The sequence below is a fragment of the Jatropha curcas genome, chromosome 5 (genome assembly GCF_041381405.1).
Source record: "Jatropha curcas cultivar XTBG-Jc1 chromosome 5, XTBG_Jcur_1.0, whole genome shotgun sequence".
Lineage (NCBI taxonomy): Eukaryota > Viridiplantae > Streptophyta > Magnoliopsida > Malpighiales > Euphorbiaceae > Jatropha > Jatropha curcas.
In genome coordinates, this window is record NC_143155.1 from 3946226 (window position 1) to 3962917 (window position 16692).

At 33.4% G+C, this 16692-nt stretch overlaps 2 protein-coding genes across 10 annotated transcripts; both read right to left on the reverse strand.

The window, feature by feature from the left end:
- Nucleotides 1-3152: 3152 nt before the first annotated feature.
- On the reverse strand, nt 3153-3880 carry LOC149496089 (uncharacterized). Its single transcript, XM_089720968.1, has 2 exons — nt 3721-3880; nt 3153-3619 (listed from the first exon to the last, which is right to left on the reverse strand). The coding sequence occupies exons 1-2, from the start codon at nt 3878-3880 to the stop codon at nt 3153-3155; spliced, it is 627 nt and encodes a 208-aa protein (XP_089577094.1).
- A 2152-nt stretch (nt 3881-6032) lies between these two features.
- LOC105628977 (Pentatricopeptide repeat (PPR) superfamily protein) lies at nt 6033-16458 on the reverse strand. 9 transcript variants are annotated; one of them, XM_020677287.3, is made up of 7 exons: nt 15946-16458; nt 14477-14546; nt 13684-13743; nt 10975-11091; nt 10338-10398; nt 8982-9419; nt 6033-6652 (listed from the first exon to the last, which is right to left on the reverse strand). In XM_020677287.3, exons 6-7 carry the CDS (start codon nt 9372-9374, stop codon nt 6242-6244), a joined length of 804 nt encoding a protein of 267 aa, XP_020532946.1. In that variant the 5' UTR covers nt 9375-9419; nt 10338-10398; nt 10975-11091; nt 13684-13743; nt 14477-14546; nt 15946-16458; the 3' UTR covers nt 6033-6241. The 9 variants fall into 9 exon arrangements, with proteins under 9 accessions (XP_020532946.1, XP_020532947.1, XP_020532949.1 ...); XM_020677288.3 differs by having other exon boundaries at nt 8982-9453; XM_020677290.3 differs by lacking the exon at nt 14477-14546.
- Between the last annotated feature and the right edge of the window lie 234 nt (nt 16459-16692).

The window sequence follows — 16692 nt, forward strand, 5'->3', positions numbered from 1 at the left end:
ATAATATTTTTTTATATATTTACCCTTTGTATATGATCAATAATAATTATTTTAATTTAAAGATTTTCTTAGAGAATTAATATTAAATTAAAAGTAATATAGTCAATTTATTCAATAATTTATTATAACTTTAACAAATTTAATAATTTTTTAAGAAACGTGAAATTCTAAATGTAATAATTATTACGGAATGGAGGTAGTATTTGAGAAAATAATTTGTTCTAAAATTTTTGTCACGTTTGTGATTTCAATGAGTAATAAATATTTTTTTTCACATTTATCCTTTGCATATGACCATAATTATTATTTTAATTTAATTTTTTTTAAAGAATTAGTATTAAATTAAAGGTACATAGTCAATTTACTCAATAATTTATTGTAACTTAAACAAATTTAATGATTTTCTTAAGGAACGTGAAATTCCAAATATGATAAGTATTATGGAACCGGGATAGTAATATATATATAATATATAAGCATCTGAGTTGTTATTCTAATTAAGGAATTGACTCATGTACAAATTAATTGTAATTTTGCGCTTCGCTCGTGGGTATTTATATATTATTTGATATTATCTTTATTTTGTAATACTTATCACATTCAAAGTTTCACGTAAAACCATTAAATTTGTCTAAGTTATAATAAATTATTAAATAAATTGATTATATTATCTTTAATTTAATACAATTATCTACAAAACCATTAAATTGAACTACTAATTATTAGTGTAAATATGAAAAAAAAAATTTACTTTTCGAAACCACAAATGTGATAAATATTTTGGAACGAACTATTTTTATCAAATGTGATAAGTATTATGAAATTGAGGTAGTAATACTTTAGTAAGTTTTTAATTTGCATTTGTATTGAAATTTTTTTAATTTAATAATAATAACAGGTATTTATATATTACTTGATAATTATTATCATTGCTTTATTAAATTTTTAATTTGTAATATTGTATTGAAAATTTTTTTATTAATAACAATAATTAACCTCTATATCTATAATCTATCTATTGTATATATAAAAGTAGGAATGCAGAACATTGGATCATAAAATGCCCTATGAACTTTTAATTTTATTAATTGCTTAAAAATATCATGAATGATAATTTAGTCCTATTCTAATTGGAAAAATTTTAATTTAATTGTATTTTATGGGTTAATTAAAAATATCATTAAAGATCATATAATTCTATTCTAATTAGTAAACTTTTAATTTTATTGATTGATTAAAATTATATAATATTCTATTCTACATATAATAAAAAATTACAACTATTAAAGGAAAAGCAGAGAACAGATCCGTTTATATAGTAAAAATCAACTATACAAATTAATTTTGGGTTCATTATAAATTTTGTCTGAACTTTCTAAAAAATTATATTTCAATGTTTCAATAAAAAACTTTTGCAATCAAGTGTTTGTATCCATTAATTTTTTTCAATCTAATGTTACCTTATTAGGTGGCATGTCGGAATTACTAAGTAAGAGACACCAGCCTACTTGACGTTTATTTGCTGATGAGGTTCTGAATGGGCATGCCACGTTGGATAACGCAGATAATAAAATGGATGGATAAAGATTGCAATGACTTAATTGCCCTAATATATATTGTTGAGGAAAGTGAACCGACCAACAAGAGTTTCATTATTTTGTTTTAGGGAATAAGGATTGAAAGCTATACATTGAAAGAACAGTGAAATATCTCAATCAAAATCCATTCATTGATAATTTCACTGCTGAGAAAGGACGGAGATGGCTGTGTTGTGCTAGTGCTAGTTCCTCTTGTTCCCATAGGCAGAGGTATTGAAACTCCAGTTCTCGTTTTTCTTTTATGATTTTTTTTTGGTTTAATTGGCAGGATGCAGAAGTTCCATGGCATCTGATAGCCATTGCGATATTTTTACCTTGATCAAATTGCCATTAAGATGAATTTTGACGTTGGGATATCTTTGTTGACAATAGAAAAAAGAAAGGAAAAGTAGAATCCGATAGTTTGGTGTAGTTGGGTGGCAAGAAGCTACAGCGCGGCACCGCCACACACCGACCCTATAGCCATTAACCAACCATTTCTTTTTAAGTTTACTAAATATTCATCATAATTATCATGCCAAGCAATTGCTTCTACTGTTAATTATAAAATCACACACTTTACTAATGTGGTGCCATGGTATGCATTTCTGGCTTGCCACGTAGCCAACAAACACTAGATTGAAAAAAAAAATAATGGTTCAAACACTTGATTGCAAAAGTTCTTCTATTGAGATACAAAAATAAAATTTTTTTAGAAGTTCAGACGCTAAATTTATAATTAATCCACTAATTTATATATTCAATACGAAAAATTATAATTTTGTCCATGTAATTTGCCATAAATTATTAGTTTATCCTTATATTTTGAACAATACACTACGATATCCTAATGTTTTTCCCTTTATATAGTTTTGTCCTTTCGTACATTTTATACCATTTTAGCCGTTAAAAATAATAGAAAAGACAATAATTGGTTTTTTTTTTTAAAAAAGGAAACCTCAAAGCATTGCAGTAAGAATTATAAAAAGGTAACAACGGAATAGCCTCCTAAACTTTAAAACGAGCATGATGAAACGGGCAAGGGAATGAGCTCTTTCATTAGCTTGTCTCCTACACCATCTAACAACAATAAAAATCAGGAACTTTCGAGGTTAACTCATAAAGGATCAGCTGACAATCAGTGTAAACACAGCCAGGAGAGAGCAGATTTTCAGAGACACATACTAAACAAAGTTTTTCCTTCTCGCAAACCATTAATAGAATTATTTTTCCTTCTCCCTTTAATATAATTATGAAAAAATTGGGAATTACTATTACCTTTTTGCAACCAAAATGCCTTAGCTTGCTGCCTTTGAGAATCTCCTCTCTTTCCAATATGCCATTCCATTCAGACTTGAGCTTGTTAAATCTTCATTACTCATGAAATCATGTTCCCCCTCAAGGACTCGACTGAGCATTCTTTTCCAAAAATGGATGTCTCGGTTCCTGGTTCGACCCCAACACTGCAATACTCAAATGCGATTATCCCTCCTATCCAGAATAGAATCCGTTTCGCCACCAACCCAGCCATATTTTACCACCTCCCCAACATCTTCCTCCGCCAACCACGCATTATCAAACTTGAAAAATACGAGCCATCACAGCCCCTTCTGTCGCACATGTATCAAACAGAATTGGCTTATGATCCAACGTGGGTGCAACTAGAGTACGACTGTTTAGGTCCGGAAACAACTCCCTCAACCCATCATTCGCAAAACAATGATCCAACCTCTCTTGCACCGCCACCTGACCATTACGACGTTGAGCCCATGTGAATAAAGACCCCGTGTGTGGCACTTCCAGTAAGTTGCTATGATAAACAACACTTTGAAAACCTTGAATCAAATATTGTGGTTGTATATCCCCTCCAACCTTCTCTTCCTGACCCATAATATCATTAAAGTCCCCTAAACACACCCAAGGTCTGGAATCCCAACTAGTTAAAGCCCTTAACAAATTCCAAGATTGCCGACGAAACCGTTCCAAGTACCCATAGAAACCAGTGAGCCGGAAAGAAGAATTATTATTTTGACAATGACAATCTATGAAATGATAAGAAAACCTCGGATTTGAAATCCTGCCCCCTGCTTCTAAAAAATTGCCAAACCACCCCCCATGCCAATCCGATCAACCATAAACATACTTTCAAAACCTAGAATGCGTCTCACCTCCTCCACTACCTTCATGCGCCCTTGTTTCCATAAAAAAACTACCAATGGTCTGTAACACCCAGAGAGCTCCTTAAGAGCTTGAATTGTATGGGGATTGCCAAGTCCCCGATAGTTCCATGATAAGATTCTCATTGCTTCCGACTGTCCTGTCCTACAGGACTAGCCGATCCAATAGCTTGATGAGCTTCCAATGAATCCACAACACTAGAAACATTAGTAGTCGGTTTAATTAACTTTGGAGGCCTTTTTTTCCCATCATCTGGTTTCAATATGCCTTCCTCCAACCCACTCAATGCAACACCATTATTTTCCACCAGTTGAGCATTCCACTTCATTCTTTGTCCCCCTTGCACCTCACAGCCCAAAACGCTGCCTGAAACTCATGAAACTTCAGAGGCAATGATCGGCCATCAAAAGAGACAGTCCCACTCTTATTCACGATATTAGTTAACACATCCCAATCCTCCCTTAGCCATGAACTCACTCGTTGGTTCTGCCTCCTAGAAGGATCTTTAATGGAATCATCCCACTATAATTGTAGCTCCTCCTTACGATGATGTAAGCATAACTCACAAAAGCTGTCCATGTGGCCAAGCTTGCCACACAAGAAACAGAAAATCGATAACTTTTCATAACGAAATAAGGCAAAATAGCATCGCCAGATGGGGTGATAAGTTTTTTCCTCCTTCGTAACGGTTTCGTTATATCCAGTCTAACCCGAATCCTCATGAACTTCCACATTGCAGGTAAAGGTCTCATATCATACTGGAGAAACTCACCAATAAAATTCCCTAACATTGTTGCTATCGCTCCATCATAAAACCTACCGGAAGGTCATGAATCTGCACCCAGAAGTCAGTTTTTAAACCATCAAAGGGTCTTCATCATCATGTATCCTATGCCAAACCAGTAGATGACGGTTGAAGTGCCACGGAGAGCCGTCATAACCCTTTCTAAGTCAACATCATTGTAAGAAAAGGAAAAAAAAAACGTTTGGCACCAAGGTCTGAAATTGTAACACCCCCTAAGGGATGCCATAGGTCAGCTATGGTATTTCGCATTGATGGAAAGTGGATTGTGTTCGGTGTAAGAAACATCCCAACCAAACAAAACTCCTATTGAGATTGCATTTGGCTAGGGCCAGAGGGGATCTGGTGTCCCTCGTCCTCTTTTGCAGCTAGGGACAGAGCTTCGAGGAGAAGTTTCCCTGGTGGTCGGTGAAAAACGAAGCCAAAAACTAGGGTTTTAGGTCGAGAGACGTAAACGTGCCATCAAGGCAGATAGGAGAAAAAAAATTATAATTGAATTTAGGCGAAATTGAAGGTTTAGGACGGAAGACTATTTAGTTTGCCTCTCAGTAAAGCTTGAAAAATCTCATACCCAAATGCGTGTCACCTTAATCGAAAAATTTAGTTTTGTACAACCCTCTAATGCGATTTAGTTTATCTAGGGACTGATCGGCGTTAATCGACGTCACTCATATCAGACCACTCCTCTAACTCCGAGAAGATGGAGAGCCAGTGGCTGGGACGACGCCCTTGTTGGCTCAAGCTTGAGGTCCCAATTCTCTCTACTTATGACACAGGCCTCGTTGGCTATGTTTTATTGTGTTTCTTTTTGATTAATTATGATGATGTTTTAACTTCTGTCAAGCAGCAGCAACCTGTTTCCCGATCAATTTTGCTTGCGAATTACAAGTGTTTACTTGAAGCTGAGTGGGTTATGGTTGAATAAGCTTTTTGGTTGGTTGCTTCCAATTTGTTCTGCAAGTCATTTTATTGCTTTCAATTTTGTTGTATACTTGGACTTGGTTCACTCTTTGGCGCCTGTAATTGTTGGTTGTGCATTCTTGTAATCTCTTGAATTCTATACCAGCAATTTTACAGTTTTGGTTGCTTTTTAATATACTTAAAAATAGCTTTTAAAAGGTATTTTGGAGAAATTTTCTAATCTCTCATTTAACTGGGGCTTTTTCTTTGACTTGTACTAAAAAATAGAAAAATTTAGACGAAAGGACAAAATTATATAACAGGGAAAACATTAGAGATATCGTAATGTATTTTAAAAATGGAAGGTTAAACTAATAATTTATGGCCAATTATAAAGACAAAATTATGATTTTTCCAGTCAATTTATCATCAACCATAAAAAAGAACGGACCCATTGTGGACCATCCCATCCACAGATCGAACCCGTTGTGGACCATTCCATTCCCAGATCAGTCTCCAAATACCCGACAGATCAGTAGAGACGCTAGGCCGTTCTTTGCTTTTCCTATAAAAGATGATAAATTGAAATTATGTGAACTTAATAAAATTAAGTATAAGATTACAAAAACTGGAAAGCCAGAGTCCAGTGGTATTAGTAACACAAGCTTCAAGCTTGTACAAGCATAGATCCCTTCAACTATTGACTCGTATGGGTAATTCTCTGCAGGACCAAGGGGCATCTTTGTCATGAAATATATAATAGTGAATCAACTTGTAACGCCCTTTAATCATATTCACTCTCCGGTTCTTGATCTTCAAACAAATCTTCAGCTGGGTCATAAACAATCATGTTGGGAAAAAGTTCCAAGAAATCATCTTTCACCTGCTCTCTTAAATCTGGATATGGAATGAGCCCTTTCAAGATCACTCGAAAAGGCAAAGATAATGGAAGATCTGGAGATTTTCTCATTTCCTCATATGTGTCCATTGCTTCTGATGGTAACCCACTATCTAAGAATGCCCTAATGATGTCCCCAAATGTATGTTGGTCAAACAAAACTCCCTCCCTCTTCAAATCTTGCCAAACCAGCTTCACTTCATCAACCTTCCTGTTCCTTGCAAGCATCATAAGCATGTCTCTGTAGAAGAACATATCCGGTCGATACCATATTTCTTTCCGCACAACATTATACAACTGAAAAACATACAAAAGACGCAAAGTGAATACTTGCATGCACCAAAAATGAGTAAGAAGAGGAAAAAATGTTGCAAAACTACAATGCAATATGCACATTTGTGTCTCTTGAAGTGAAGTAGCAAAACAATCACTACAGGAATACACTGTGACCTCATCTGTGAGAAAGGATAAAACAGAAATAATTCATTTACCAATTATATATTGGAAACAAAAAGGCTTTAATTGTATACCGAACAAATCACCAAAAGTCTCCTGCTTAATGCTCATCATGATTGTTAGGACATCAGGAACATAAAAGGACACTATCTTCCTTCATTCTTTCACTTATTGTTCAGCTATAAAATCAACAATCCTCACAAAATTTATTTGTTTAAAGTTAAGAATCTGACCCGGAACTTCAAGTTATCCATAGCCGCAAGTATAATAATACAAGATGACAAATGCCCAGACATTTAAATTACACGGCTAAACTGGCTAATTAGAGGCAGTCTCCAATTGAAATCAGTTTTAAATTGATTACACCGTGCAATGTAATCAATCATTGAAAGCTCACTGCAGCTCAAATACACCTTTATCCAAACAAATCGGCTTTGACAAATATATATATAAACTAGCAATATCCCGTGCTATGCATGGTTAAAGAAAACTTTAAAAAAAAATTTGAAAGAAAATAATATAATGTATATAGCTTGTTGATAGATTCTTGAGTAAAATTTTATATATTATGCTATTAAAACATATAAATAAAGATAGATGAATAATAAAAAATGCAGTCATGATTTTTTAATAATGAGAATGAAAATTAGTAGATAAACATGTATTGAAAATAGTGGAATTTATAAAGATAAATAAAAAAATGAAATAAAATGAGAATGAATTAGTTTGATTTATTTTATAATTAATATAAAAAATAACTCCCTACATTATTAAAATCTACAAATTAAGTAATTCGTTTTAAATATGATAAGCTCCACCATATTAATACAATTTAATTCAAAAAATAAATAATTATTCAATTTAATTCCAAATTATTTATTTTAAAATTAATATAAAACAATAACCACATTATCATTTAAATCCACAAATTAAGTAATTTATTTATATCATTAAAAGCTATATAAGTTACTTATTTAATATATTATTAAATTTCTAACCTTATACTAATCAATTATACTTAATATAATTTAATTCAATCAATAAACAATCATAAATTCAATTTATTTTCAAATAAATATAAAGACAAATAATTAAAGCACATGTTATCATTATGCAATTTAAATAAACATAAAGCCAAAAAATTATAAAAATTACACGTCACTTATTTAGAATCCTACGTGGCAGCACCAAAGGAAAGTCTGCCTGCTTTATATATATATATATATATATATATATATATTGATTCCCATCATATAGAGCACGGCACATACCATTTTATGGAAATAAAAGTCTCACCTCATTTAATAATTATGCATAATTAGTTACCCAAGCCAAAAAACTCACTTTGAAACCCAAAAATAAACTGAAAAATCCAAAATAACTCCTTGGTAGAGTTTTACTTCAGCAACTGAAAATAGTTGTTCTCATATTGGACTATTTCCCTCATAGGTGGTATATTAGTTTCTGTAAGCAAGATAAAGTTTTGAGTTTATACATTTCTTAGTTCCATCAAGATCTCAATAGCATACAAGCATGCTACAATCTAGAAGAGGATGAAATCAAATTGAACATATTGAATACTGAAACTATAAACTAACAAATAAATAACATCCAATTGCAAACAATAACTTAAAAGCAAAGAACTACAAGAAGGATTCCCTACTCCCATCTTGGCCCTTAAATCATTTTATCAGAATTGCAAAGCCCATAAAATCCAATGTAATAGGTTTCACTTATTAGATATTTTTTCAATTACTTTTGACCTCATTTTACTCTCTATTTAGTTGCCAAGAAAGCTCAATATTCAGGTCAATTAGAAATTGAATGTTCCACGATCAACCAAACATCCATCTTTATTCAACAACATCTTCAAATTATAAAATTTTTAAAATAAATTTATCCATTTCAAAATCTTCATTCATATCTATTTTCTTCTTCATTTGTTAAAATTATGTGAAATTTTCTAAAGACCATACCTGCACAGTGCTAAAATTTTGAAAATTCTTTTCCTCAATTTTCTGGGAAGCCAAACAAAACCTTAATTTCATTCCCCATATTCTCCTACTTTTCTGGGAAGCCAAACAAAACCTTAATTTCATTCCCCACATTCTCCTACTTTCTCAGCAACAAAACAGAAAATTAAAACATAAAGCTAAAAATGGAAACAAACCTTCATGCAAAGAAAAACCTGGTCTTGCCTCTGGAACTCAGCAAGAACAGCAACAAGATCAGACTTCAGTAGGCGAGAAACATGAGACTTAATGAACCAATCAAGCCGGACAGGGTTTGACTGGAGTCTTTTGAGCTCCTTGGCTACAATTAACCCCTCTTTGCCCATCTCTTTCTTCCTCCTCCATATCGACAAGCTAGGCTTCGAGGACAAATTAGAAATGTGCTGTGAAAGAATAAACAGCTGTTGCTGTTTTTTCTGGTCTTTTACTGAATTAATTTTAGAGAACAGATGTGTTTGGTAATGAAGGTTTTCAAGAGGTGAATGGGAGACTAGAGGAGTTCTAGATGATGACGACGACGAAATTCTCCTCAGAAGATTTGAACGCCACATAGAATAACCAGGGAGACAGCCGTTTCCTGTTCACAGTTCTTCCCTCTGCAAGGAAGGAAATAAGCACAAATACATTGACCTAATGAGGTCAGGAGTTACTTTCAGTTGGGCAATGATATTTTTTCAGGGTTTTCAAACCCTTGTGGAGAAAATTATACCATATACAAATGCTCAAACAAACTGAACAACAAGCAACACATAAAATCAATGAGTATTAAGAGATTCAAAGTTTCAGGCAAGTAGGTTTTCTGGGTTTTCGATATTTAAAATCAATACTTCAATTTTCAACAGTTCAAAGGTTTGGCCTATTTCAATTTCTTCAGTATTGCATTTGGATTCAAGTATATATATATATATATATATGAAATTTGGATTTCAAATATTGGATTCGAAATTTAGAACTTGAAAGTTATAAATTTAAAATTCTTTGTTTGGCTAGCAAGAAAACTTTCAAATTCTGAATTTGAAATTTATTGTTTATAATTAACTAAAGTATTTGGTTTTTTGTCTTATATATTCATTGTCATATATTCATGATCAGATTAATGGAGAGTCTGAGTTCTTGGTGCTGGATCTAAGTCACCGAATCCATGAAGCTGCCCCTTCCTTATGGGTTCCATGGATTATTTTTGAGGGAAAATGACTCAGAAAAGATTGTGATTCATAGGAAATAGCATTGCACATGTAAATTATCACAAGGAGGCTGAATTCAGTATGAGTAATTTATATCCAGTTACAATTATGAGTAATTTATACTTTAACTGGCAATATCAACTAAGAAGCAAATGCAGACAGAGTTAACTTTAAGACTTGTTAAAACTATTGAAGACACCAAATCAATGCTCATGAGGCATACAACTTGTAAGAAAACACAGCAATTTCAGTATCCAAGAAATATGTCACTACACAAATCATCCAAGCAAGAATTCAAAAATGATACAAGAGAGAAATAACACTACTCACAGTTTATAGTTTTGCCCAAAGCTATTCTTCTTTTCCTGGTTTCTTGGAATCAGCAAAATATCTAAAGAAAACAAGTTCAATAAGCATTCTCATCCATTTGTTAGTTTACCATAGTTCTCTAGATTTCAATTTATCCATTCTATTTTACTTTAGTTTCCTTATCATATCACCTCCTATGCTTGTCTCAAGTTACCAAATTAAGTTTTGTAATCTTATCCTTAACTCATTTTAATTGCCTTGCCGAAAATCCAGCAACATTTCCCCTAAAAATTGGATCGACCATCCGCAAAGATCACAAAGATTTAATACATACTCAGCCAATTCATCGGGCAATCAACTCATCCACAAAGCCCTTCCTCCAATCATTAATAAATCCCAAGCTATAACATATATATTGTCATTTTCTCAACTTATACTCGTAACTTCACCAAGGCTCCAGTATGCCTTTTTTTTTTATTATCCAACATTCATTTCAAGACTCAAATTTCTAATACAATCAAGCTGTGAATACTTTAGAGCTGGTAATCTATACATTAGACTCTAACTATCGCATTAAAACTGAAATTGCAATTTAAAAGTAAATCAATAATTTCAATTGAAAATTACAATTAATTTAGAACTGGAGCCTAATGCTCACCAAATTAGGAAACTGCCTACACTATTGCAAACAGCTTGAAGAGAGAGGAATTCTGGCTTCTATGGCTCGCTGGAGCATCCCTAGCACTCCACTGCTGCTGTTGGCCGAAAAATGGGGCTGCCACAGAATTATGCCAATTTGTTCAAAATCACACAAGGGTCTCATTTCCCCTATCAATTTCTACGAACTAAGCCTAATTCCATCAATTTTCCAACTTTTATCTAATTAAAACCTAAATTAAAAAATACCAAATTTTATCAATTGATGCCAAAAAGACGCAAAGGAGATTGTAGAGAAGTGCTAGGAGATAATAACCAGCCTTACCTGGCCAAGAGGATCACTAGAAACGGCTAGAAGATGCCCGGAGAGAAATCTGTCAAGTCTCTCTCTCTCTCTCTCTCCTCACTAATGCATAAGAACCAACAATAAATGAGAAGAAAAACGCTATGGCGTGGAGAGGAGACGAGGTCCAGGGACCAAATAGCGTGAAACTTCAGTCCCTTGCCGTCGATTGGTAGTTAGAGTCGGAAGAAAATGTTTGAGCCGAGAGAGAAACCGAGTTGCGCGGGAGGAAAGAGGAAGGTTTGGCCGGCACCAGAGACAGAAGAGGAAGAGGAGTGGTTCAGTTGGTCAATGGAGGTGGGATTCGTGCCGCCGGTTTGGTTTGAGTTTTGCCGGAAAAACGAAGGTGAGAGAAAGAGGGAGGCTGTCGTGCAAGAGAGAGAGGATAAAGGGGTAGAAAATTCCAAGAACTTCAAAACTAGATAGCGTCATTAGTATGCAAACTATGTACTAAAAATTCATTTTCATATCCTCATCCTTATAAAATAACCTCTTTATCATTCTTTTATAAAAACTTAAATATTTCCAAAGTAAGAATCATTCACCACTTCCTACTCCGTGCTAGATGTCATATGATAGAGCATTTATCTATCCACTTATAGAATTTCACAAGCTTTTTCATTCAAAAGACTCTACGCTTCCACTCCTACGTATTCCTATAGCTGGAGAGAGAAGTTATTTGATACCAACTTTTAGTTCACCCACCTAAATTATACTTAACCACCTAATTACCAAAGTTAGGAGACCCCCAATTGAGCTGTTAATACTTCGCACCAATGCTTCTGAAAATTTGGCTAAAATTTTGTCAGCTATTCAATTTTCAATTTTTAAACATAATATTAAGAAAACAGTGTGGAAGTTGGCGCAAAAGATCTACTATGAACGGAGCAAAATGGAGACAATGGATTCATACAGTTAACCAACTAGTTTGGGATTAAGGCTCACCGTTGAAATGTCCAAAAAAAAAAACTAGCAAATAGGGTGTTGGTGGATAAGATCAAATGAAGAAGTAGACCTCACAGAAAATCAAGAAACCAACAAACAATCACCAGAATAAGACTTGTAGTAACAAATGTATATCAAAATCAAAACAAGAGCAGTTTAAATGTAAACTTCAAGTTGGATTGTACCTGAGTTGCCGACTTGGGCGGAAAGTAGAATATAAGCTAATTAGTGATCAATTGACATCAAACCAGGTGAGAAATACAGAGGAGAAAGATAAAGGTGGCAACCCATTTTGAAAGGGAAAAAAAGAATCAAGAAATCGGGAATGGGTAGAAAAGAGAGTTTACTATAGCCGAAGATAGAGTTAGTTGGTATTTTTCGACAATACTGGCTGTTCGTAGTTGTTTTAATAGTTAGAGGCTCCATTTGTTTCTATAATATTTTTTTACAACATTGTTTGATGCTGTTCAAGAAAAGTCAACTGAAAATATTTTCTTGGTCAAAGGAAAATAAGTTATTTTTAAAGAAAATGACTCCCCATTTTCAAGAGCGTAAAACATTTTTTGGACTTTGACAAATTTATTATAACCTGATAAATTTATATTTTTAATTTATTAATCATCAATAGCCACTACTAGCTACCGTTCACCATGCCACCACCACCAGTCACCGGCGACTTTCATAATTTACCATTTTTTTGCGTCATTCTCATATTTAACAATAAAATTTTTAAAATACGAAATTTATATTATTATTATTATTATTATTATTATTATTATTATTATTAACTTATGAGTTAAAATTTTTAATATTTTTAACTAATTTTCAATAGTGCAACCAAACAATGAAAAATAAATCATTTGGAAAATATTTTCTAAAAACGGAGCCTTAGTAATTGTTAGTTGTTTAAGAAGAGTTGAAAACAAAAGTGATCGGTAAAACACTTGTTTGATTGGCTCAAAAAAGACATTGAATTTTCACTTCTAATTTCACTTATAACTGTCATGAACCGAAACCGTGGGCCGAACTGGCACTAGGGCCCAAGTAAACTTAAAGCCTTCGAGGCCCGTAGTAAGCCTAAACCACATAGTTCAAACGGATTCCTAGGAACATTAAGCCCTTATTATTTTATATATAAGTCTAATGATCACATATCCCTAGTCTAATTTCAACATCTTAAATTAATTCATAATTCGAGCCTATTTACAATACATAACATCTATAATATGGGCTGACTAATTTATATATGCACTTAGACAAGTAACTAAAATATCCAAAAGTTCATCAGTTCACATGCTCTAATAATACATATCTAGAGTAATGTAAATCCTACAACTGCGGAATTCAATACTAAATAGATGTAATAGAGTCCTTATATATAAAGTTACATAATTTAGATAGCTACAGAATTTAGAAATTTACTTTTATAGCCCTATGGAGAAGGATGCAAGGCTTTAGCCAAAACAACGAAGATTCTACTTCCTGAAAAGTTAAACAAAAAAAGAGTGAGTTTTTTAACTCAGTGAATAATAATAAATAATGCATAACACATGCATTCACACAAAATACTTCCTAAATTCTTAAAATGAACACTCAATCAGTCAAGCACATGGCATAACATCAGCATCTACATACAATACCACGTTCACATAATCAAGTAAGTGGAAATTGGTCTGTGGCGTCATCAAAACCCTCGACGAGCCATCATTACACATGGCCCGTCCTCTCATGATGTGTGCACCAGGGAGCCGATCCATCATACATGGCCGACCGGTCTAATCCTCACTTGACCAGCCCTCTCATTTTTTCTATACTCTCTTTTCTTTTCCATTACCAACAGGAGGCCACCTATGGTTTTTCCATATCATCCATTAGATGCACACGGGGGCACCGATCTCCCGTACATGGCCAACGGTATCATAACTCACAAACCCGTGGTGACTCACTTCATCCCAATTCCACACAAACAAGGCACAATAATATCACAACACAAATAATCAAACAATTCACTTAGTATAATGCACCAAATTAATAATTAATATGTAAACATAAAAAAATATAATTAAGATGTAAATAAATGTATATAAATATATTCATCTATTAATAATAACATGGTAATATAAAAATAAATGCTAAGTTATCTTTTATATATTTCTTTATAAAGTAAATAATATATGCATGCAAATGATTGTATGCACTATTTATTATTACTCACTGTGATAGAGAAGAAAAGAAGCGCTAGTTCGAATTTTGACTAGTAGGAGTGGTAGATGAACTCGGACGATCTAGATAAAATACAGGTACAAAGAAAAGGACTGAATTAAATAAAGAACTTATTTAAACAGAGAATTAAAGAATTAATTTAATAAGTTCATTTACATATCTAACTGATATAACTAATCTAAATTCTACCAAAATTTCAGCAGCATCTCCCCTAAAAATAGGACTAAATATCACCATAACACTAAATATCTTTCAATCAATACACACAGCCCATCCGTCGGGCAATCAATCAAATCAAATACCCATCCTCCTTCAATAACAATATCACCAATCAACCATACTTTACAAATTAAAATACCTTCAACTTATTTTAGGAATATTATCAATCATTCTTTGCTTAAGGTATAAACAATATCATTAAACATTTATTAAAATTCTAGACTAGCTATTAAAAACCAATACTTCAATTAAATTATAATTTAATAAATACTTCTACTAGGTAACCCAACTTGAAACTTAAACATATAATAAAGCTTCATAAATTTTTCTCTGTCTTGATATAAAAAAAAACCACTTCTAGATATAGCTAAAGAGTTTTACAATTGAATCATTAATTTAGCAAGAATATTGCTATCAAGCAGTAACCAATACTAACCAACATAAGAGTATTGAAAATATAAATATATACATATATCTGTTTCCATACCAATTATTTAAAACGGTACGAAGTACCCGAAATAGCTGCTGCCCCCAAGAAAAATATATTTTCCTTAACTTAAGCTCATATTGCATTAAGAACTTGGTTTATGACTTCGCATACTCATCCCAAACACTATAATTCAAGAAATCAACTAAATTAATTACTGCTAGCTTAAGGAATTCAAGATTTTCTATTTAATACCCATAATATATCCCCTGGTTTTGCACATTGCTTAATAAAAATTTAGTTTATAACTCATTCAAAATGGAAACAATTCAATAATTCCTTCATAGGATATCAAGAACTTGAACATATAGCTAACTAACTATTTTCAACCTAAAGAATGCTTAATTCTTCACAAGGATTTATAATAAACGCAATAATCTAGCCATCTCAATATAGGAATCAGTTTATATACCAATTTCAAAAGCAAAAATTCGAAATTGCTAATCACATTCACCTAAACAGTAGCTAGATATATAAATTTCTGCAATAGCTCAAGTATTAGCAATAATAATTGCGGTCATAATCATGCTACACTCATTCTTAAGCTAAGATTACCTTAATCACACTGATATATTCACCAAAATATGTTTTAAATAAAGTTAGCAAGAAATTAATTTAAATTTTCTAAGATATTTATATGAACAGCAGTATCTAAGGCTTTATTCTACAGTAATTCAATTAACACATCAAATCCTATAACTATACTCAATGAATTCATGAAAAATATACTGAAAAAGGGTCAACAATCAATTTACCTAGCTATGGAATCAAAGTCCGGTTCTGCCGTCGTTAACTTGGCCGGAGAAGGGAGCCGTGACGTGCGATGAAGAGCTGACGACGAGAAGAGAGCCAACTTCGCCGGCTGGTGGCTGGTCTTGCTGGAAAAGCGAGAAGAAGCAGCTGAAGGTGGCTGTGGCTATCGGAGTAGCACGCCCGACCCCTCCCCTTGTAGCGCTAACCGAGACTGGACCGAATGAGAGAGAGAGAAAGACCGGAGGTGCTAAGGACGAGGTGGGATGGCCGGATAAGGCCGGTTTCGCCGGAAGATACAAGGAGTAGCTGAAGATGCGCTATCCCAATCGGAGCGGAATCGTAGCTCCCTATGATTGCTACGCCAGCCAGAGACAGCAGCGAGGAGAGAGAAAGAAAAGGTGGCGGCCAGGCGGTGGTGACATGGAGAAGGTCCGATCGGCAAGGCTAGGGGTGATGTTGCCGAAAAAACGAGACCAAGGGGGGAGAGCTGCTGCCGGCAAGGAGAGGAAATTTGTGTTAGGATAAAATGGGTATTTTCCATAATTTAGGGCTTTCTTGTTAGTTCTAGGATGGTTTGGGTTTGATTTGGATTCGGTTTGGTCCAAATCATGAGTTTAGCTTGGTTTTCCTATTGGTTTGTTGATTTACTTAGGTTTGAATTGATTTAGAAAATTTGGTATAGCAATATAGAATGCATTTACATTAAATAATTTCATAGGGTATTAATTAATTTATTTAATGTAATAATA

Bases quoted from the DNA above. Each gene is read 5' to 3' on its own strand.
- LOC149496089 (XM_089720968.1), bottom strand. From the start codon at position 3,880: ATGAGAATCTTATCATGGAACTATCGGGGACTTGGCAATCCCCATACA. The intron at 3,620-3,720 runs GTATGTTTATGG...ATCATTTCATAG, and splicing joins ACGCATTCTAGGTTTTGAAA to ATTGTCATTGTCAAAATAAT.
- LOC105628977 (XM_020677291.3), bottom strand. From the start codon at position 9,374: ATGTGGCGTTCAAATCTTCTGAGGAGAATTTCGTCGTCGTCATCATCT. The intron at 6,653-8,981 runs GTTTGTTTCCAT...TATGTTTTTCAG, and splicing joins AGGTTTTTCTTTGCATGAAG to TTGTATAATGTTGTGCGGAA.